Source organism: Mercenaria mercenaria, chromosome 3 (assembly GCF_021730395.1).
Source record: "Mercenaria mercenaria strain notata chromosome 3, MADL_Memer_1, whole genome shotgun sequence".
NCBI lineage: Eukaryota > Metazoa > Mollusca > Bivalvia > Venerida > Veneridae > Mercenaria > Mercenaria mercenaria.
This window is the reverse complement of record NC_069363.1, coordinates 36,457,111-36,480,400: the sequence shown is the minus strand read 5'-3', so window position 1 is coordinate 36,480,400 and position 23,290 is coordinate 36,457,111. Positions and strand designations below refer to the sequence as shown.

The 23,290-nt window shown below is 35.8% G+C and overlaps 2 protein-coding genes and 1 long non-coding RNA gene across 4 annotated transcripts; 2 read left to right on the top strand and 1 right to left on the bottom strand.

The window, feature by feature from the left end:
• The first annotated feature begins 27 nt into the window (after nt 1–27).
• LOC128555559 (uncharacterized) lies at nt 28–11,823 on the top strand. The gene is made up of 3 exons (XR_008370164.1): nt 28–142; nt 6,576–6,652; nt 11,695–11,823. It is a non-coding gene; the product is annotated as an uncharacterized LOC128555559 (long non-coding RNA).
• Nucleotides 11,824–14,035: 2,212 nt separating this feature from the next.
• On the top strand, nt 14,036–17,771 carry LOC128555557 (protein EFR3 homolog B-like). Of its 2 annotated transcripts, XR_008370162.1 has the most exons (3): nt 14,036–14,349; nt 14,807–15,020; nt 15,943–17,771. XR_008370162.1 is itself a non-coding variant. In XM_053538200.1 (2 exons), exons 1-2 carry the CDS (start codon nt 14,224–14,226, stop codon nt 14,945–14,947), a joined length of 267 nt encoding a protein of 88 aa, XP_053394175.1. In that variant the 5' UTR covers nt 14,040–14,223; the 3' UTR covers nt 14,948–15,291. The 2 variants fall into 2 exon arrangements, 1 of the variants encoding a protein (XP_053394175.1); XM_053538200.1 differs by lacking the exon at nt 15,943–17,771 and having other exon boundaries at nt 14,040–14,349; nt 14,807–15,291.
• A 2,415-nt stretch (nt 17,772–20,186) lies between these two features.
• On the bottom strand, nt 20,187–22,041 carry LOC123523580 (complement C1q tumor necrosis factor-related protein 3-like). Its single transcript, XM_045301241.2, has 2 exons — nt 21,336–22,041; nt 20,187–20,802 (listed from the first exon to the last, which is right to left on the bottom strand). Exons 1-2 carry the CDS (start codon nt 21,553–21,555, stop codon nt 20,387–20,389), a joined length of 636 nt encoding a protein of 211 aa, XP_045157176.1. The 5' UTR covers nt 21,556–22,041; the 3' UTR covers nt 20,187–20,386.
• Between the last annotated feature and the right edge of the window lie 1,249 nt (nt 22,042–23,290).

The window sequence follows — 23,290 nt, the reverse complement described above, 5'->3', positions numbered from 1 at the left end:
AAATCATATTTTTTTATTCAGATACAAGTAAAACCAATCACATTAGTAGATGAAACATTCTTTCATTAATTCATGTAGCCGTAGTTTAAAATAAAGGGAGGTAACTCAAGAATGTCAAAATAATAATTTTGTTGCAAAATGGGTAAGTCATTCAAAAATGGGTACTTAAGTGTCATATACATGTTCTTATTGCTTTTACATATAAAGAAGATTGCTGACAAGTTTGGCATGTTACGGATTCTTGTCATTAGGTTTTACAATTAAGCATAACTTGAGACTGTACGACTTCACTCGTTCCAGGCAGATCCTGCCATTAGCCCTCTTTACTTTGGTATATGCATTTTGTCCCAGTGTTTCTATACTATATCTTAATTTACTTTGGTAAGGCATTTTGTCCCAGTGTTTCTCTACCATATCTTAACTGACACAAATTTATATTTTCTAATGGTCGCTCCTCAAAAGATTGTTAATTGTAGTGATAGTAGCTGGGTTTATAGGCCACTTCCTACAGCCTTGCTGTTTGGTTAACCCTTTAGTGACTTGTTTAGATTGTCCGCCTATGGATCACAAGGTCAGGGGTTCGAGCCCCAGTAGGGACCTTGGTATTTTCCCTCCCAGGGTTTACTTAAATGGCGACAAGGATGTTTGACGGATTCATGCGGTAAGCATGGAGGTCAATCTGGAGACTAGTGAGCTCTGAAAATTAAGTAAAGGGGAGAAGTGTAGCGATGGTAGGTTTATAGGCCACTTCCAACAGCCTTGCTGTTGGGATAACCCTTTAGCGACGTGGTTAGAGTATCCTCCTACGGATCATGAGCCCCAGTAGGGACCTTAGTATTTTCTCTCCCAGGGTTTACTTAACTATTCAATCCAAATAGAAGTCTTGGAATAAATACCGGAGACTCCCATGTTTAAACAAGTCCGTGTTGTTTGACTGGTATATTTTCACAAAATTTCTTCTTGGATGATCAAAGCTATCACCCATTGAACCATGAATCATCTCTGCTGATTATAGTGATAAGACCAAAGGAAACAAGTGTTTCGCTGCCTATTAACGATAGGAAGTATGTAGAGGTTCGGATCCGCACCTCTAGAATCTGAATCTAGAGATATACAGATCCGTACCTCTGGATAAACATGTTGGGGTTTTCTAGGGGTATGGACCTCCTTTTCTCTGATAATTAGGGTTATTTACATCTTAAATTTTATTGAAAGTGAAATAACAAATACAATTTAACTATAAATATTCACCTAAAACCTTAAAGTTTAATCTAAATAGTTCACAGATATCAGCATCCACCCGATTGTTAACTAGGGGTGTAATGATACATTAGTATCATTATACAATATATACAGGGGTGTAAAATTCCACTCACCCACTGGCATTGGCGAGTTACTGTATAGGATATAGGATAAGACAAGTGGACCTGGTTGTATACTGGACCAACTGGGCAAGTGCTTTTTACGTCATAACTTTACCAATATTCAAAAAAATGTTCTGAATTACCTCGCGAAACTTGCATTAATTTTCAAAAGTAAATAACGGAATAACTAAATTTTGATCAATTATAAAAGGAATCAATAGCATCAAATAATTTTTATCACGTTGTATATCATCACGAATATTTGAAGCCAGCATCAAAAACCAGACTAGTTTATTTTGAAAGCAACAGGTGATGGAGATGATGAAAACGTCTTGCCCCTTTGGACTTAGAAAAATCCGGTTAAAGTTTTGCATGGAAGTTTCCCAAACTAATGCAGATATTGAATTGAAACCTCACATGTACCATGTCTTTAGGGTTATATTCATGTATCTAGTGAAGTAAAGTCCCATAACTCTGACATGCATTTTGCCAAATTATGCCCCTTTTGGACTTAGAAGATCCTGGTTAAAATTTTGTTGCAGGTACATATACACTCTAACCTGCCTTACGTCACCTTAAATCTGCATTCACCTGATGTTAATGTAAGTTGAGATGCCCCACTCCAACCCACGGCATTTGCATGTTTTGTCCTGCAAACAAAGTTTTTCACAGTCGTAAAAGAGTAAAGTGATCCCTGGAGCCTGGCCTTAATACCCCCTGTTAAAACAAGCCGCCATTGTAGCATTGCCCTTATTGCACTCGAAGACCAATTGACCATAAATTAATTTTATATTTTGATTGTTTATTCCACATTTCTTGATTTTATGCATGTCGCTGTATACATACAAGCTGCTACATCATATGATAAACACAGGGGATTAACGCTACGATGGTTGAAGTTTGACAGCAGTAGGCAGAGTTAACCATGGATTTATTGATAATTACATCTAGTGTATTTCGCTGTGTGTCATCAAGTTTTACAACTTAAGTAACAATACATCAGTCTGGAAACTTGGCGATTATTCTTTCAAAACGTAAATAACTGAGAAATACCAAATTTTGATAAATCACAAGGAATCGAACTGGCACAAATTAATCTTTATCAGCGTTTATCAACACGGAACAGTATATGACCACGCCAGAGAAAACCAACATAGTGGCTTTGTGACCAGCATGGATCCAGACCAGCCTTATGTGATGGAGATGATGAAAAACGTCTTGCCCCCTTTTGGACTTAGAAAATCCTGGTTAAAGTTTTGCATGGAAGTTCTCCAAAACTAATGCAGATATTGAATTGAAACCTCACATGTACCATGTCTTTAGGGTTATATTCATGTATCTAGGTGATAGTATCAAGTCCCATAACTCTGACATGCATTTTTGCCAAATTATGCCCCCTTTTGGACTTAGAAGATCCTGGTTAAAATTTTGTGTGCAGGTACATATACACTCTAACCTGCCTTAACGGTCACCTTAAATCTGCATTCACCTGATGTTAATGGTAAGTTTGAGATGCCCCACTCCAACCCCCACGGCATTTTGCATGTTTTGTCCTGCAAACAAAGTTTTTCACAGTCGTAAAAGAGTAAAGTGATCCGCTGGAGCACTGTGCCTTAATACCCCTCTGTTAAAACAAGCCGCCATTTGTAGCATTGCCCGTTAATTGCACTCGAAGAACCAATTGACCCATAAATTAATTTTATATTTGTTGATTGTTTATTCACACATTTTCTTGATTTTATGCATGTCGCTGTATACATACCAAGCTGCTACATCATTATTGATAAACTACAGTGGGATATTAACGCTACGATTGGTTGAAGTTTGACAGGCGAGTAGGCAGAGTTAACCATGGATTTATTGATAATTTACATCTAGTGTATTTCGCTGTGTGTTCATCAAGTTTTACAACTTTAAGTAAACAGATTACATCAGTCTGGAAACTTGGCGATTATTCTTTCAAAACGTAAATAACTGAGAAATACCAAATTTTGATAAATCACAAGGAATCGAACTGGCACAAAGTTAATCTTTTATCAGCGGTTTATATCAACACGGAACAGTATATGAGCCACGCCATGAGAAAACCAACATAGTGGCTTTGTGACCAGCATGGATCCAGACCAGCCTGTGATGGAGATGATGAAAAACGTCTTGCCCCCTTTTGGACTTAGAAAATCCTGGTTAAAGTTTTGCATGGAAGTTCTCCAGAACTAATGCAGATATTGAATTGAAACCTCACATGTACCATGTCTTTAGGGTTATATTCATGTATCTAGGTGATAGTATCAAGTCCCATAACTCTGACATGCATTTTTGCCAAATTATGCCCCCTTTTGGACTTAGAAGATCCTAGTTAAAATTTTGTGTGCAGGTACATATACACTCTAACCTGCCTTAACGGTCACCTTAAATCTGCATTCACCTGATGTTAATGGTAAGTTTGAGATGCCCCACTCCAACCCCCACGGCATTTTGCATGTTTTGTCCTGCAAACAAAGGTTTTTCACAGTCGTAAAAGAGTAAAGTGATCCGCTGGAGCACTGTGCCTTAATACCCCTCTGTTAAAACAAGCCGCCATTTGTAGCATTGCCCGTTAATTGCACTCGAAGAACCAATTGACCCATAAATTAATTTTATATTTGTTGATTGTTTATTCACACATTTTTCTTGATTTTATGCATGTCGCTGTATACATACCAAGCTGCTACATCATTATTGATAAACTACAGCGGGATATTAACGCTACGATTGGTTGAAGTTTGACAGGCGAGTAGGCAGAGTTAACCATGGATTTATTGATAATTTACATCTAGTGTATTTCGCTGTGTGTTCATCAAGTTTTACAACTTTAAGTAAACAGATTACATCAGTCTGGAAACTTGGCGATTATTCTTTCAAAACGTAAATAACTGAGAAATACCAAATTTTGATAAATCACAAGGAATCGAACTGGCACAAAGTTAATCTTTTATCAGCGGTTTATATCAACACGGAACAGTATATGAGCCACGCCATGAGAAAACCAACATAGTGGCTTTGTGACCAGCATGGATCCAGACCAGCCTGTGATGGAGATGATGAAAAACGTCTTGCCCCCTTTTGGACTTAGAAAATCCTGGTTAAAGTTTTGCATGGAAGTTCTCCAGAACTAATGCAGATATTGAATTGAAACCTCACATGTACCATATCTTTAGGGTTATATTCATGTATCTAGGTGATAGTATCAAGTCCCATAACTCTGACATGCATTTTTGCCAAATTATGCCCTTTTGGACTTAGAAGATCCTAGTTAAAATTTTGTGTGCAGGTACAATACACTCTAACCTGCCTTAACGGTCATCTTAAATCTGCATTCACCTGATGTTAATGGTAAGTTTGAGATGCCCCACTCCAACCCCCACGGCATTTGCATGTTTTGTCCTGCAAACAAAGTTTTTCACAGTCGTAAAAGAGTAAAGTGATCCGCTGGAGCACTGTGCCTTAATACCCCTCTGTTAAACAAGCCGCATTTGTAGCATTGCCGTTAATTGCACTCGAAGAACAATTGACCCATAAATTAATTTTATATTTGTTGATTGTTTATTCACACATTTTCTTGATTTTATGCATGTCGCTGTATACATACCAAGCTGCTACATCATTATTGATAAACTACAGCGGGATATTAACGCTACGATTGGTTGAAGTTTGACAGGCGAGTAGGCAGAGTTAACCATGGATTTATCGATAATTTACATCTAGTGTATTTCGCTGTGTGTTCATCAAGTTTTACAACTTTAAGTAAACAGATTACATCAGTCTGGAAACTTGGCGATTATTCTTTCAAAACGTAAATAACTGAGAAATACCAAATTTTGATAAATCACAAGGAATCGAACTGGCACAAAGTTAATCTTTTATCAGCGGTTTATATCAACACGGAATAGTATATGAGCCACGCCATGAGAAAACCAACATAGTGGCTTTGTGACCAGCATGGATCCAGACCAGCCTGCGCATCCGCGCAGTCTGGTCAGGATCCATGCTGTTCGCTAACAGTTTCTCTAATTCCAATAGGCTTTGAAAGCGAACAGCATGGATCCTGACCAGACTACGCGGATGCGCAGGCTGGTCTGGATCCATGCTGGTCGCAAAGCCACTATGTTGGTTTTCTCATGGCGCGGCTCATATTTATTTGGAATTTCTCGGTTATTTACATTTCGGAACAATCGGGTGAACCTTGCACAGTCTGGTCAGGATCCATGCTGTTCGCTAACAGTTTCTCTAATTCCAATAGGCTTTGAAAGCGAACAGCATGGATCCTGACCAGACTGCGCAGATGCGCAGGCTGGTCTGGATCCATGCTGGTCGCAAAGCCACTATGTTGGTTTTCTCATGGCGCGGCTCATATTTATTTGGAATTTCTCAGTTATTTACATTTCGGAACAATTGGATGAACACTGGTATCTGTAAACCATTTAGATTGAGTTTTAACTGAATATTGATTAAGTCTTATTTGGTATTTCATTTGCAACAAAATTTTAAGATGTAATTAACCCTAGATATCAGGGAAAATGAGGTCCGTACCCCCTAGACAACCCCTAATAGTCTTTTTTAGAGGTACAGATCTGTACCTGTAGAATCAGATTCTAGAGGTACGGATCCATACCACTAGACACTTCCTTAACCATATTAGATGTCTTTTTTTTTTTTTTTGGTAAATGGTAAGCTGCATTCATTTTTACATACTTGTTTGATATTAAAGGGATAAATTTTGTTTCTGGGACAGAACTATTTCGTGTAAGAAAGCTGTCTACAGTGCTTAATTTGATTCACTTAAAAGAAAGTGTTTCCATTCCCATTGGAATCATGTCAAATAGTGCCAAATGTTATGTGCAAACATCAGAACAGCTTTAACTTGTGAAAATGTTTCCAAAAACTACATTGAATTTGTGAGATTATTTCCTATTTAATTTGAGAAAGTAATGAAAACATTTATGACTGTAACATCTGTTGGTCCCTGTTATAGAAGGTTAAAAGCCATCCAGAGGCTTGACTGAAGGCAACAAAACTGAAGGCATGATAAACCATATTGTTTCTGAATCGTGTTTGAAAGGAGGTGTATTCTGTAAATGTTGGAGCTTTACTCCCTGTCTAGATCAGTCATTGAATTGTATAGTACTTATGTTCTGCATATTGATCAGATATAGGTATATTTTCTGTTTACAGCATGTATGGGTTGCTGTAAGGCCATGAGGCCTCGGTACAAGAGGCTGGTAGATGACATATTTCCTGTGAATCCAGAGGTAATATTTCAGACTTGGGTAATCATTATAAAAATAAGGTTTATCCTAATGTAAGTCTTTTAGTTAGCCAACTTGAAAAATGTTAGTAATTGATTGTGGAACGTAACAGTCCACAGTCATGCATTTCTATGCTCATTATGGAAGAAGAGTGGTACATGTTTTGCTTTTGTTGGTCAGTAGGTCAGTCTGTCTATTTGTTTCTGATCAGTAACTTGAGAATGCTTGGGCTTGTTATTGTCAAAATTCCTCAGATGATTGTCTGTGGACAGTTGATGACCATTGCTGTTTTTGAGGTTAATACATAAAGGTCTAGTTAAGAATGACATTGAGACTGAAAAACAATTTCCATCCAATGATTACAGATCACTTTGGTCTAAAGTGGTTGAAACTTCTTAGAATAAGGTTAGTAGACCACCAATTCAAAAAAGTACAAGGAACTTACTAGGAATTAGGTAAGTGTATACCTGGGAATAAGGTAATGCTTCTCTGTTCTGATTGGTCAGTCATGTAAACAAATCCAAGAAGTGATGATTTTTTCAAGATTGATGTTTTTGCTGTATTTACAATATTTAATTATACATTTTGACAAAATTTGCTACATTTTATGTGTATTGAAAAAAGTTTTATCAAACTAATTTCTTCCGCCATGCCAATGATGTAAACAGGGTCATGATGACATCTCATTCACATGAAACTTACTTAAAGTATCACTATTCATATGTTTTTCATCCGATATTTTGGTGGAACTAAGAAAGTTCTTAAAAAGTGTGCTTAGATATACGTGTTTTGATTTATGAAAGGCTGTACACACCATAATGTTATAATGGAAGTCTATGGGAATACAATTGGTGGTCCTTAACCAATAAGAAATGGTGAAAATTTAGCCTACTGCTTTCAGATGATACTGCATGTAAAAGTATTGCTTGTGGTCAGAAGTAGACCGTCCATAGTTTTTGGAGTTAATAGGTCAAAGGTCACATTGACTGTCAGACAAAAACTTTTCCTATTACTAGCTGGATTAAGCATGATTGCTTTGTTACACGATTGTATATGGTCAGTAGATGACCCCTACTGTTTATGATTGTGGTCAGGGCATACTTGAGACCAAATATAATACTCAGAATTATAGTGGAGCAGCTTAGTGAGAAAATCTACGGAAATACTTCACTTAATGATACAAGCATGAAATTTACACTAAATGTTCATCATATAGCCCAGATTCAAAAATGATCGAGGGCCACCTAAAAATCATCCATTTTCAAGATGGCCTCCAAATTTCAAAATGGCTGCCAGAATTGAGGCATTTTTTCATATAATCAGGATCTGTAAGTTACTAAAATATCATATTTGTTGGGATATAACATGTTTTTCCCGATCAATTTGTTCCCATAAGCTGATAGTTTTATTTTTAATGTTGCCTTTTCCAAATATCGAACCATTTAAGAAGGTCGCCATCTTTAAAATGACCGCCAGACTTTAAGATAACGTTCTTATCATGGCCAATATTGAGTGTTCTACTTTCAATGCTATAACCATCGACTATTGATTAGATCCTGGTCCCAGATAAACCTGAAAGCATATTATTATGATATTGGCCTGAAAGAAGCTAATATGGTTTATATGGACGTCTCTTTTTTTCAATTTCATCTCTGTTCTATCCTTCATTTCTTACTTTGTTTCACTGAGAAACAGTCTCCAAATCATGGCAATACTGAACCATTGCTTAAATTATCAGCTGAAACTAATTAAATGATATATGTAACGATTTTATAGAATGAACTACAAATACTACAAGGGTACACTGATACAGTTCATAATGTCATGTAACATAGCATAGGGTTCAGTGACAACTCCAGTACTGTAGTCTAACAAATACTCCTTGATCCGCCCTCATGATTAAAGAGTGGTTTCCGAATAGACGGAATGTGCCATCTCAGGAAAGCCGAGCCAAGGAGAATGCTGCTTCAGTTCTCCGGATGGTATACAGATCGCACAAGAGTTACATGTCACTGGATGAACAATCGTTCTAGGTGTAGGAATAACATCAAAAAATCAAAACAAGTCGTATCCCATACAGCAAAATGTTAAAATATATATTGAAGGCGGTAAAAGGATAGTCCCTTGGCCTTCAAATTATAATAGTACATACTTTGCATTAACAGATACCAAATTTGAATATATCATTGTAAGTTTAAGTATCTGTGCTTTTGTTTATGTTCTATTTCAAACTTTTGATAATGTCAAAAAGAATTTAATAGAAAACCTCCTTAACTATGGAATAGCTTTCTTAGATGCGTTGAAAATAAAACTGAACTATTTAGTTTTCGTGCAGATAAAACAAGACGTATCACTAATGGTGATGAATACACCCAGACATCATCTTATTGTCAGTGGAACAGAGTTATTGAAAATATGATACATTACTTTGTATATTGTACAAGGAGAAAATGTACAAAGACGCACAAAAAAGGTTGTGCAAAACTGTATAAGATCTCCAAATTTCACTGCTGTACCTTAAAAAAAGAAAGTAGGTCAAGATAAAAGTCACTGAAAGTCAGTTTTGAAATGTTTGTTCAAAACTGTGCAAGTGGTTCGAATTTTATGGCAATATCTTAAAAAAAGAAGAAGAAATTAAGTCAGTAGGTCAATGTCATGGTCAAGGGACCATGTAATCTGCTTTTTAATCTTGTCTTTTGGCAGTTTCTGTGATATGCAGGCTCCATAACCACAAATCAAATCAAGCCTGTAACATTTTCGTTTATGTCGTGTTTGGAGACCTGTGGGTTTCAACTTTTTTTTATTTTACTATATCAGCAAGGGTCATCAACTAGTTATACTTAACATATAAAGTATGTTTAAAAAAATCCAGTGTAACTCTGTTCGTATTTGAAACAAATAAAGAGCCACAACTTAGTCAAAAATCATTCAAATATAAAGTGTTACGCACATACATAACTACACTTGGTACCAATGATAATAGTACATTTTGTAATAACAAGGTGTGATAAAAGCCTGGCATACAATGACTGATAAGTAGCGCGGACATTGTTTCCATAAAGATATATAGAAAAAAATAATAAAGGGCTATAACTATGTGAAAAATAATTCAAATGGAACATGCTTTGCACATGTACAACTTGACTTGGTACCAATGATAATCGCAAGGTTTTATAAAAGTCTCGCATATGATGACCGAGAAATAGCGCGGACAAAAGTTTTCCATATACACATAAAGAAAGAAAAATAAAGGGCCATAACTAAATGAAAAATCATCCAAATAAAACCCGCTTCGCACATGCGCAACTTGGCTTTGTACTGATAATAATTACAAGGTTTGATTGAAAACTGGCAAATACTTGCTGAGAAATAGCGTAGACAAATAAACTTATATTGGTTGGTGTGCTTCAGATTTTACCATTGTTCGAAAACAAAACTGTAAGTTATAAAAACTTGTTGTGAGATGTCTAAAGCCATGAGATAGTCATACAAAATTGATTACAAAGTAAAAGAATATGAATACTACAGATTGGTATTCTGTTCTGAACTGAAACGAAAGTGTATAAATAAAAACTAGGAGCTGCGTTCAATAAACGCTTGATGCATCCTTGTCGATAGATTTTGCACCTAAGTCCAAAACGAGGTCAAGGTCAAAATGAGATCAGGTGATGTTTGAAGATGAGGACTGGTCACTGTTTACATCTGTGTTAGTATCAATTCATTCTTGTAAGGGGTATTGATGCTAGACGAAACAGTCCCATTTGATGAACCAAGAGATGGCCCATATAAAGCAACCTTAGTTCAAAATGAGGTCAAGGTCAAGATCAAACTCAGGTCCGGTGATGTCTAAAGATGAGGAATGGTCACAGGTTACATCTGCATTAGTATCAAGTCATTCTAGTAAGGGGTATTGATGCAAGACTAAACGGTCCCATTTAGTTAACCTCGTATGGACGGACGGACGAACGAACGGACGGACAGGACAGTCACTATATGCCTCCCGCATCAGTAGATGCTGGAGGCATAAAAATGCTATCGTTTTAATGTATTACATGCTTGCCTCAAATAAAGTACTGAAAAGTAAATACAAAATGGCGGCCATTTTGTTTTTGCGGCGGCCATCTTGAAAACGACATCATTTCAAGTGGCCCTTGATCTTATGTTAAAGCGCATGCAATGTAGTTACTGTCCTGTAAATTTGATGCTTGTATCATCAACTGAAGTATTTTTGCAACATCCTGCTCCACTATTACTTTCAACAGTCAATCATGAGGGTTGTTTACTGTTTATGTTTTAAGCTTACCTTATCTGTAAGTATATGTGGATGGTCGGTCATCCATCATTCTGTATCAACATTTTTACTTAAACATCTCCTCTAAAACTGCAGGTCAGAGTTACACTAAGCTTGGTCTGCAGCATTCTGGCATGGACCACTCTCAAGTTTATCCAAATGGTTCTGCTTGGCCCCTTAAAGGGTCTGCCAGAGCTAAAAATGAGTAAAACCATTAAACAACATGTCATGAACCACTTGATCGATCTATCAAATTTGGCCTGTAACATTCTTGTATGGTCCAGTTTGGCCGTGTTAAGGGGCTGTCAAAGCTAAAAGTAGAGAAGAAAATATAACTTGAAGCAGGTTCTCTTGAGAAGCTTGGTAACTTGGTATATGCAGCATCTTTGTATAGACCTCTTAAATTTGTTCAACTAGTTTTGCTTTGTTCCTTTCTGGGGTTGCCCGAGCTAATAATAGGAATGAGCTACTTAGGCCAATTTTTTTGCATCTCTAGTTAGCAGCAACAGCTTTTGTTTACTTTTGGTACATCCATCAGTGTCAAAAAATGAATTAAGTTGGGATCCTGACCCAGCTGTGAAGAACACAGGCTATACATGAACTGTTTGTACAGAGTAAAGGGATTTATTTAGATAGAAAGTGTATATCAACCAGTATTTGCCAGACTGCAAGCTTCCTAAGGCTTGAAATTGGTAAATATCCTGTGAATTCTGATATTGACCTTATCTAATGTTTTTCTCTCCATTTCCAACAGGATGGCCTAATGAAGAACAACATGGATAAATTGACATTCTACGCTTTGTCATCTCCAGAGAAACTAGACAGGATAGGGGAATACCTGGCCAGTAAACTGAGCAGAGATGTTGCCAGAAGAAGGATAGCGTAAGTTACACATTTCTATATATACATGTATTGTATATGTATCTTAGATTTTTGTGATCACCCTGTGTCTGTCATCCGTCGTCAACAATTTGACTGTTAACACTCTTTGAGGTCACATTTTTGGCCCAATCTTAATGAAACTTGGTCAGAATGTTACCCTCAATAAATGAGTTCGATATTGGGTCATCTGGGGTCAAAAACTAGGTCACCAGGTCCAATTAAAGGAAAAGCTTGTTAACACTCCAAGGTCACAATTTTGGCCCAATCTTAATGAAACTTGGTCAGAATGTTACCCTCAATAAAATCTTGGATGAGTTCGATATTGGGTCAGATCAAAGGAAAAGCTTGTTAACACTCTAGAGGTCACAATTTTGGCCCAGTCTTAATGAAACTTGGTCAGAGTGTTATTCTCAATAAAGTTTTGAATGAGTTTGATATTGGGTCATCTGCGGTCAAAAACTAGGTCACCAGGTCAAATCAAAGGAAAAGCTTGTTAACACTGTAGAGGCTGCATTTAAGACTATATCTTCATGAAACTTGATCAGCATGTTAATATTGATGATCTTAAGATCCAGTTTGAATCTGGGTCATGTAGGATTAAAAACTAGGTCACCCGGTCAAATCAAAGGAAAAGCTAGTTTACACTGTGGAGGCCACATTTATGACCATATCTTAATGAAACTTGGTCAAAATGTTTATCTTGATGATCTTTAGGTCAAATTCAAATCTGGGTCAGATGGGGTCAAAAACTAGGTCACAGGGTCAAATCAAAGGAAAAGCTTGTTAACACTCTAGAGGCCACATTTATGATTGTATCTTCATGAAACTTAGTCAGAATGTTAGTCTTGATGATCTTTAGGTCAGTTTTAAATCTGGGTCATGTCAGGTCAAAAACTAGGTCACTAGGTCAAATCAAAGGAAAAGCTTGTTAACACTGTAGATGCCACATTTATGACTGTATCTTCATGAAACTTAGTCAGAATGTTAAACTTGATGATCTTTAGGTCAAGTTCGAATCTGGGTTATGTCGGGTCAAAAACTAGGTCACAGGGTCAAATCAAAGGAATAGCTAGTTAACACTTTAGAGGCCACATTTATGACCATATCTTAATGAAACTTGGTCAGAATGTTAATCTTGATGATCTTGGTCACCAAGCCAAATCAAATGAAAAGCTAGTTTACACTGTAGAGGCCACATTTATGACCATATCTTAATGAAACTTGGTCAAAATGTTAATCTTGATGATCTATAGCTCAATTTCAAATCTGGGTTAGGTAGGGTCAAAAACTAGGTCACTAGGTCATATCAAAGGAAAAGCTTGTTAACACTCTAGAGGCCACATTTATGACTATATCTTCATGAAACTTAGTCAGAATGTTAAACTTGATGATCTTTAGGACAAATTTGAATCTGCGTCATGTCGGGTCAAAAACTAGGTCACCAGGTCAAATCAAAGGAAAAGCTAATTAACACTGTAGAGGCCACATTTATGACCATATCTTAATGAAACTTGGTCAGAATGTTAATCTTGATGATCTTTAGGTCAAGTTTAAATCTGGGTCAGATGGAGTCAAAAACTAGGTCACTAGGTCATATCAAAGGAAAAGCTTGTTAACACTCTAGAGGCCACATTTATGACTGTATCTTCATGAAACTTAGTCAAAATGTTAAACTTGATGGTCTTTAGGTCAAGTTCGAATCTGGGTCATGTCGGGTCAAAAACTAGGTCACGGGGGTCAAATAAAAGGAATAGCTAGTTAACACTTTAGAGGCCACATTTATGACCTTATCTTAATGAAACTTGGTCAGAATGTTAATCTTGATGATCTATAGGTCAAGTTTAAATCTGGGTCAGGTGTGTTAAAAAACTAGGTCACTAGGTCAAATCAAAGGAAAAGCTTGTTAACACTCTAGAGGCCACATTTATGACTTTATCTTCTTGAAACTTAATCAGAATGTTAATCTTGGTGATCTTTAGGTCAAGTTTAAATCTGGGTCATGTGGGGGCAAAAACTAGGTCACCTGGTCAAATCAAAGGAAAAGCTAGTTAACACTTTAGAGGCTACATTTATGACCATATCTTAATGAAACTTGGTCAGAATGTTGATCTTGATGATCTTTAGGTCAATAGGTCAGGTGAGCGATACAGGGCCTTCATGGCCCTCTTGTTTTAATTTAGAAAGTACTTTCATTTGTTATTTATTTCACACTGAAGGTAAGCTAGAGGAAGATTTAGCTGATTCTTTGTATTTTACTTGTCGGTATATTACCGGCGTATATCAACTGAATTTTTTTATGTATATATATAATGATGTACATCTTGATACATGACTCTGTTATAAGATACCGAAAACAAATGACTTTTTGCAAGAGTGAGAAATTTATGTTAATGTGAACTAAATGTGTCTGTTTGTAGCTGAAGATAGTTCAGTGAAGAGAGAGGAGGAGGAGAGAAGACGTCATGAGATCATCAAGACATTCCGTACAGCACCTTTCGAGGAAATTGTTGCCAGGTCTGAAGCAAAGGTATGGCTGTTGTCTTACAGATCATTGAAATTGAAGAATACTTGGTGTTAGGCAAATCAGATCGATCAGTGTACATTTTGATCAGCTATGTAATCGTCTTTGACCATAAGATCAGAATGTATCATATTTTTGGAATTGAGAAAACTATTGCTTAACAAATTTTGTTGTTTTATTTTTAATAAATTACCTGATTCAAATAATGAATAGATTTTGCCATATAAAACAGATAACCTATAATCTTGAAAGGTATGACTTATAAGCATTTATTTTACATTTACTTCATTTTGGTATAAAAGGTTTTTATCCTCAGAAAAGGTTTAAAAAAATAAAGTTTATTTTGGGGAATGGAAACCATAAATATAGCTATGCTACAAAATCTTGTCCTGTTAAAAAAAACAAATATTTACAACATGCACTGAAGTTTTGTATCTGAAACTGATACATTTTCTATTTGCAGTCCAACCATTTCCACAACAAGTTGAATGAGATTTTGTCTATGGTATCAAAAGGTTCAGACAGTCCGGGAACATTGAGACGAGCTGCAGATAAACCTGCCACTGTGTTTGACATTCAGTATCCCGAGCTATATGTGTACTAAATGTTACAATGTGGACATTGTGTTACATACGCGCTTTCTTCTTAAAATGATTAATTAATTTATTTTAAATACCGTATTTTGGGGTGTATAGGTCGCGGTAATGTATAGTCCGCATCTAATTTTTGCTCTGGAAATGGTCGGAAAATTTAAGTTCTAGCGTATTAGTCGCAGTTAAGTTTCGGATTTTTTACCCAGCAATATTTAATATTTACCGGCAAAAAAGTTATGGCGGCGGCCATATTGATGCCGCGGACTGAATTATTATCAGAACCTGATTGGTGGAAATCGGACTGTGTTATTTTCGATCCCAACCGTTTCGTACCAACAGTAGTATCGGTAACAGACTACATCAAAGAAAAGCGGCTTTTTGACACTAATTGGCAGCAGACGGTTTGTGTTTACATTCTGTAATTATGCAAGTTTAAATGTGAATTGTTTGCACAGCAATTATAACACCTTTCCGCGTCATGTAATTAATCGCGTTCTTTTGATTCTGAGATTAACAAAATATCTCTTTTTGGATTTTTTTCTTTTATTTAAAGATCAAAAGTAAAAAATTATCTTTTAAGTTTTTTAATACGCTAAGAATTAGTATAAACAATGTTTGGAATGGATGACGGATCTGTCCGGATTTTATCCAACCCGGAGTACATGTCAATGGCGTCCAGTAAAACGAAAGTAAAAACAAACGTAATTGAAATTGCAAAAACATCTTTGAATTAAAGTAATTCGTAATTTTAATAGTCTGTATGGGTTATTTACGATATATTTTATTGAAAGTAACCGCTATTGGTTGAAAGGCCGCCGATATTGATATTTTTTATCCATTTTGTTCGTTCGTAACAGATGCACGTAATTTTGCGAGAGCTACGGTCAGAAAATTGGCTCGAAAAAAAACTCTGCTGGCAATGTTCTGTCGTATAGGTCGCAGAAACTTTTTCAGGCAGCAAAATGGGTAGAAAAAGTGCGACCTATACACACCAAAATACAGTAAGGTGATGGATGATGGTCCTTGCTGTCTTGGCTCGTCAGTACTGCCATTATTGGATGATTTCATTACACATCAGAGAAAATCCATCATAATTTTATGGGGAAGTGTGTCCATATGTTTTACTCCACACGTATTTTTAGACCAATCCATTAGGCCTCTGACTAAGAAGCACAATGGGTTTTAAAGGCACAATGGGCTTAAAGGGGAGAAGGTTCATGGGATATACGACATGTATGCTATAAACACAAAACAAAATCTAACTTTAAAGCAGATTTTTTGGTAATTGGGAATTTAATAATGACTCAATTTCAAAGTTTTAAGATCCAAAGTTACCGGTACTTAAATTTGGTCAATTTTTGATGACACTGCACTGAAAAAAAAGACATAATTTTTTAACAGAACTAGCCAGTTACCATTTGCAGACTTTGTATATTTTCTGGACTTAATCCTGCAGTTATGTGTTGTTTTGTGATATAGATAACTGCTTTAAGTAATTATCTTACCTGTAAAATATGAGACCTACAAACTAAACTGCTAATCATTTAGAAATATGTAGAATGGAAGAGAATTTCATAGACAAGTTAACAGTGGTTAGAAAGAAAATTTTCAGTGTGATATTTAAAAGCATAAAAAATCTAATAAGCTGTGAGTTACCCATTCATACACCTTATATTTAGCAAAGAATTAGGCCATCATGAGCTGTATTGATGTAGTTTTTGTTACATTTTGTATTTACATAGGGTACGTAGAACAATTATAAGCATTAAGCATTCTAGTCTTAAAGACCCAGGGCAGAGTAAAGGTATTCTGTTGTGTTTGCATGATGGTGATTTTACATGCTTTGCATGTAGGAAGGGAAAACAACAGTATGAACTTGTTTTTTATTTCAGTTAAAGATGGCATAAACAATTAAATTATGTTTATTTCTGAACTAGAATAATGCAATGTTATAAAAACAAAAGCTGATAACACTGTCTAAATGCAGAAATTAAAAGCCATTCTTTAAACTGGAGATATAACTGTATTACAATGTATTAGGAGATTGATTTTCATTAAGTTCACTGGTGGAAAAAGTAGGTTTTCCTGTGTCATGATGTCTCAGATTCAGACTGGAAGTGTTGATGAATACTAGCTTACATTCTAATTATATCCCTGGTTTTTACATGAAAGATATTACTTTGTAATTCTGTGTAGAAATGGAACTCAACTTTGATTGGCAGATTTAGATGTTAGTGAAATACAAACTTAAAGGTTTATACAAGTAATCATGAGTGATATCAAGCTGTTCTAAGGGCATTATGTATTTACATGCAGAAACAGGAAGTTGTCTCTGAATGGTATATTTATAGATAGAGTAAATTTTTTCATAAAAAGTACATTTCTAATCATGTGATTGCTCTTTCATGATATATTTGATTTTTGTCAGAGCTGAGATCAATTTTAGTTCTGTAAGTCCGAGAGAAAGAAAAAAAAAGCTGACACATCAATAGAATTTTGATTGGTGTAGCCGAACTATATAATTCTGGCATTTTTCAAAACACACTTTCTTAAATGAATGAAATGAAGCAAAGAAATCATATCATAAACATAGCAATTGTCGCAATTATTTTACTTACTTGGGGGAATTACTATAATTAAATTATGATATAACACATATTTCTTTACATAAATCTTGAATGTTTATAATTTTATACTAGATAGATCATGTAAAACTGTGATTAGGGTTAGTGCAATGTGCAATATTATGTTAATTACTTGTCAACATTATTCATAATGTTCACAGTCTCCATTGTGTATAAAAAAAAAACAACATTAAAACAAATATAAATTCAATGTGTCTTTTTTTTGTATTAATCCAAATTTCAGTGAAAATTAGTCCATGTTGGGAAGTAGCAGTCTGGTGGATTAGTTGGTGGCCACTCAACCTAGAAGAAGACTGTACAATCCCATTGGTGTCCAAATGTACCTTTTGTCAACAGTACTGACTTCAAGGTTATATAACCCAGTTTGGTGACCAGTGTTTGAAATTGACCAATTACAAGGCTGATTTCTGAGACCTGTCTCCAAACTTGGTTATATGATTTTGCGCACTGGTTATTTAGGTGTTCAGACTTCAGAGTGATTCCTAATAAGCTGTAATCTTTATCAGTACTCTTCCCTATATAGATAATAATTCCAATGCCTTGTAAAAGAAATGTGAATAACATGCCAAGGACTTAAAGTTTCAAGTTTAGGATCATGCAACATTCCGGGCAATTGCCCAGTGATGGAAAGTGATCTAATCATTGTACTGGTAAATTTTTAAATGATAGCTCTACTAGTGATTGTGCATTGCATACCAGCAGTTGCCCAGCTTTATTTTCATTGTATCATTGGTGCTTTAAAAAAAGTGAAGAATTTCATTAACTAGTATGATCAATTAAGTAAAATTTCTACCAAAGGTATATATTTCATTAGGAGTCAATGCACCATATATTTTAGCACAGCTGAGCAAGAAATACTCGTGGTGAGCATTTAGGATTGTTGGATGACATCCTCAATTTCCTTTGTTAGTCCCCCTTTCAGATTCCTTTAAATATAGTTCATTCTTGCTGAATGTTGCCATGGCAACCAAAGAGAAAAAAAAACAGGAAAAATTTTCGTCTGATGTTGGAATAATTCCACAGAAATGTTCCTTTGGTGACCCTATAGTAAATCCTTTCAAATAATTCTGTTTCTTATTAAACACATGGCGGCTAGGGAGCATTGCTAGTTGTCCCCATATGGCTATATGGAAAACATTGAAAGTTTTTTTTCTTTGAAACTGCTGGCCCAATTTCAAAATAATTTGAAGGAAAGTACCTCAAGTGACCTACTAAATTACTTCATATTGACCCAATAGTGACCATACAGGTCAAGCATGTTTTAATTTGTAAGTCGAATGATTTGACCTTTTCATTTGATGTTTAGGAACTATTTGCATTTGATGTTTTTGTTGCAACTAAGGTCATGACTGATGTCAACACCAAAGTATTTTGCATCTTTAAGTGAGTATAATGTATGACAATGAAGGGAATTCAATAGGTTACATATAGAAGGTGATGTAAAGAACATGTCATTTACATGTACTTGGATAAAATTCCTCGTCCCACAACTTTCACATTTGCCTAAGGTAAGGTGGTCATTTTGTAACCTTGTGAGTGAAGGCGAGGTAAGCGGCTGTGTCATCTGCAAATAGGCGCACATATAATATGTGATCGGGTTGGGGAGGTAATTTATCTCAAGGAGAAAGAGGACTTGATTAGATGCCATACCATCCACTGCTACTTAAGGAGTTTACAAAAAACACCTGTTCATGATATAAGCCTATATTTGTTGGGTCATTTGTGTCACCTTTTCTTGAATTAGTAGGAAACATTTGATTCCGTCCAAAGTAAAACTATGTCGAGGATCTCAAAGGGGAGCTCCGTTAGGCCAATGTGTTTTATCTGAGCCTGCAGCCGTATCAACTTTGAGATTTGGACACCTTTGTGGTCTATTTCTATATTTGACATCACAGGTCGGGTATTTTGGATTCTTTAGAGCATTTCTGCATAACTGAGACTGTGAGATGGGTTGAAGGTGAGGGATATTTAAAAAAAAACAACAGAATGGAATATTTTATTCAGGATTTCGAACTGAGAATGTTAATTGATTGGTCTTCAGTAAAACTTGTGTTTTTGCCGAGATTGTTTTAGTGCATGATATTTTAGTGTTTTCTTGTATGGCATTGAATTGGGTATATTTTAGTGATACATTCTTAAAGTACTACACACAATGAGTTATAGTAGATGGTAGAACTTCAGATACACAACACTACCAACATATTATATCTAGGGTTCCCCAATATGCTATGTCTTGGTTTTTGCCTATTTTTCTACATAAACGACTGTCCTGATTTAACTGAAAGTAAAGCCAGACTGTTTGCAGATGATAGCACTATTTATCTTTCTGACAGTATAACCTGCATCAACCTCTCGAACCCAACACGATTATACGCATGCTCTTGAGCATGTCCGCGGAATTGAGCTGCGTTGAGTGGGATGTTTTGCAGATAGCTAAAACTGAACTAAAAAGCACAACTGCATAGCTGCCGCTTAAGTAACTTGTGGTGACAATTTCTAAGGTCTAAACTGGTCAGCCCATCTTTTTTACAACACGGACAAAGATCCCGTGCCTCTAAAATATACTGTTTTTTTTTTTTTTTGTTGTTTGGAATAATACAGATATAGAAGCAAAACGTACTCTTTACGGACTGAATTTAACTAATATTTCATCCAGGTCTGAAGATACCTGATCTGGTACAGGGCTATTACAAGTCTCAGCCAATTTCGGCAGAGAATGAAAATACAGTGTACTCACAAACCACCTAGAGTAATCGATCAGTTATCTCTTTACCATGATTTCAACAAAATTAATTACTACACAACTCAGTACGCATGAATCAGAATTCCAGAAAATCCTGTATGGTACCTAATATGGCTATAAGCACCCGAAATATACCCCTCCCCTTCAACCCACACGTCATCACCAGAATTAAGTTCTGCTACAGTGGTAACTCCGCCCATATTCCAACCTGTAGTGTGTCCAGCAAAAACGTATTCAATTGTGTGGCTATTTTTCTTCATGTAAAACGCACCCGTATGACCTGTAGGGTTTCCGAGAGCCATGGAGAAAAGGTATGTACCGTTGACAGGTGCAGTAAATATTCCGTGCCGCGGATCGTAAGCACTGCCTAAATTAAGGTCAACTTCATCAAAAATTACCACATGGTTACTTGATACAGAACCAAGGTCCTTACTCAGTTCAGTTCTGAAAGCTATGTTTGGTGTATTCTTGGAGCAATCTGAAAAAAAAAGTAAAAACGCTAGTGGTATAACTGGCCTTTTAAACATAGTTGTCTATATGCACCGACTTTAAATAAAATTTGTATTGCATTGTATCCAGCTGGCTTACGGAAGGTTGGTGGTTCTACCCAGGTGCCCGATCATGATGAAATGATGCACGGACGGACACCTGGAATCTTCCTCCACTACCGAAGCTGAAAAGTAGCCGTATGACCTATACCTGTGTCGGAGCGGCGTTAAACCCAACAAAATAAATACAACATAGTAGTTCGAGATTTCCGCAGTCTCTGCATAGGTATGAACTTTGGCCAGATAAACTGGAAAGAGGTATAGTATGTTTACAAAACTCGAACTTAAATGACAAGTTTTATTGGAGTCACACAGGCAGAGCCGGCCAATCGGTGAACACATTTTCCATACGCGAGTGTAGATTCTACATGTATAAAACTGTTTAAAAACAAAAGTGCTTGCTTCGTTTTCAGTCTTAGATCTTTATAAGAAACTGTATCAATAAATAACTTTTAAGACTTACCGCAGTTTTGTTTTTCCTCCATCTGTTCTTGCAATGTCTGCAAAGCCGACGCCATCTTATCAACCTGGGTCTGAAGTCTCATCCTCTCAGCTTTCTCGTCAGACAGGAGGAGATGAAGATATTGTATATCATCAGTGTTCTGGGGATTGGTCGCTAAAAACGACGCCGCAGAAGAACAAAACCCAACCAACAGAAGAAATAATAGATCTATATTAAACATTTCTATTCTTACTAGGTTGTATAAATAATTTATCAGCTGGCTACTTTTCGCTGTATCACAATTAAAAAACGGTTATCAGATAAACATTTGTACAAGTAAATATGATATCAATAAAGCTGTGATTATAAATCATTGTTTAATGTACAGTGGTGAATCTAAACTCAACATTTATGATAGAAACATCTTCCCTCTTAAACGAGAAGTATTCACAACAATGCATAGAAACTTGCTTTTTTTTTGCTGTTGTTTTTTTTAATAATTGAATCGGATTCGTTTATATGTACAGTCCAACCATTTCCACAACAAGTTGAATGAGACTCTGTCTATGGTATCAAAAGATTCAGACAGCCCTGGAACATTGAGACGAGCTGCAGTGTTGCCCACCAACGTTAAATCACCCCTAAAGGGTGTAGACTCTACGCATGTATTGAGTGTACTATATGCTGACTAAAGTTTACGGTTAGGTGTTGGATAGTGTACATTCAATGCGTAGGGTAAAATGGGGTAACTGGGACACTTAAAGAAACACTGTTGAGTAATATTTTAGAAAGACAAAATATAAACTTGATTTACTGATATTTCAGTATGCGCAACCTATATAATATATGACGAATATAAACTTTTACAAATACCTAATAACCTGTGATTAACTACAAATTAATTAAACATTGGTCAAGTGTCCCAAGTTACCCCACCCACTTGGGGTAACTTGGGACATTTTAGTTTTATTAGAATATATGTATATTACAGTCGCATTTATGACAAATGAAACCATTCATGTCCACAGATCAAAAAAGAATTCTAAACTGAAAATATAGCTCAGTATTAATTACAATTTATGACTGTTTTGTAAAACAAGGATGCATAAAGAAATCAATATGTCCATGTTTTGCCTAAATTATGTCATTATTTGTTTCAATATATGCTTATTATATAAATTGTTTAAAATAAAAAAATGTTATAAGTGTAAATAACTATGTATGAATTAAACATAAACTTGACATAATCCATTATGTACTTATATATGTGATTTTTACACTTGAAACTGATCAAAATTTTAAAAAGTCTTAATACATAGATTTTATCAAATATTAACGGGACAATTAAAATGTGTGTCTTTTTTCACAAAGAAATAAGGACATTAACTAGCTTTTTGCATACAGGAAGACTCGGGGAGGAGGGCATGAAATGTGCGGGGAATGAAGGCAGGGTTAAGGAGATCTAGAGGGACACATGGGCATACGCTCTCGGAAACTATTGGCAACTGTACCTAAAATGTGTTGTCTGGCCAATATTTGGTGTTTGCTTTAGCCTGAATATTTGACACAACGTCATCTTTTAAATGAGTAATTAACTAAAAGAACTACCATGTTGGCTTGACTGTCAGTTGGTTCCTGCGCTTCACTTAGTATAAATACTATTTATTAATATAAGATTTGCCGACAATTTCTTTAAACATGAAAGAAATATCAGTATTAGCCTATTAGACTATCAAAAATTCTAAACTCACCATATTTTACGCGGAATGAGTGGGAGGGGTTCACGGAACGATCTCCCTTTAAATAAACTTATGTGACTAAACAGTGACTTAGGTCATGTAAACTTGGTGTCGGGTAGAAAATTCAGTAGTTGCACCAGAGTTAAGCTAATATATATTATGACCACGCCTGTGAACTAGTGGTATACTTACAAAATATCAGAGTTTCGTCATTACTAGACTTTCTTTCCTATTTTC

What these genes read in the sequence shown, in the direction of transcription:
- LOC128555557 (XM_053538200.1), top strand. Translation starts at nt 14,224, where the DNA reads ATGTGTCTGTTTGTAGCTGAAGATAGTTCAGTGAAGAGAGAGGAGGAG. An exon ending in TTGCCAGGTCTGAAGCAAAG is followed by an intron (nt 14,350 to 14,806) that starts GTATGGCTGTTG and finishes TTCTATTTGCAG; the next exon opens with TCCAACCATTTCCACAACAA.
- LOC123523580 (XM_045301241.2), bottom strand. Translation starts at nt 21,555, where the DNA reads ATGTTTAATATAGATCTATTATTTCTTCTGTTGGTTGGGTTTTGTTCT. An exon ending in GGAGGAAAAACAAAACTGCG is followed by an intron (nt 20,803 to 21,335) that starts GTAAGTCTTAAA and finishes TTTTTTTTTCAG; the next exon opens with ATTGCTCCAAGAATACACCA.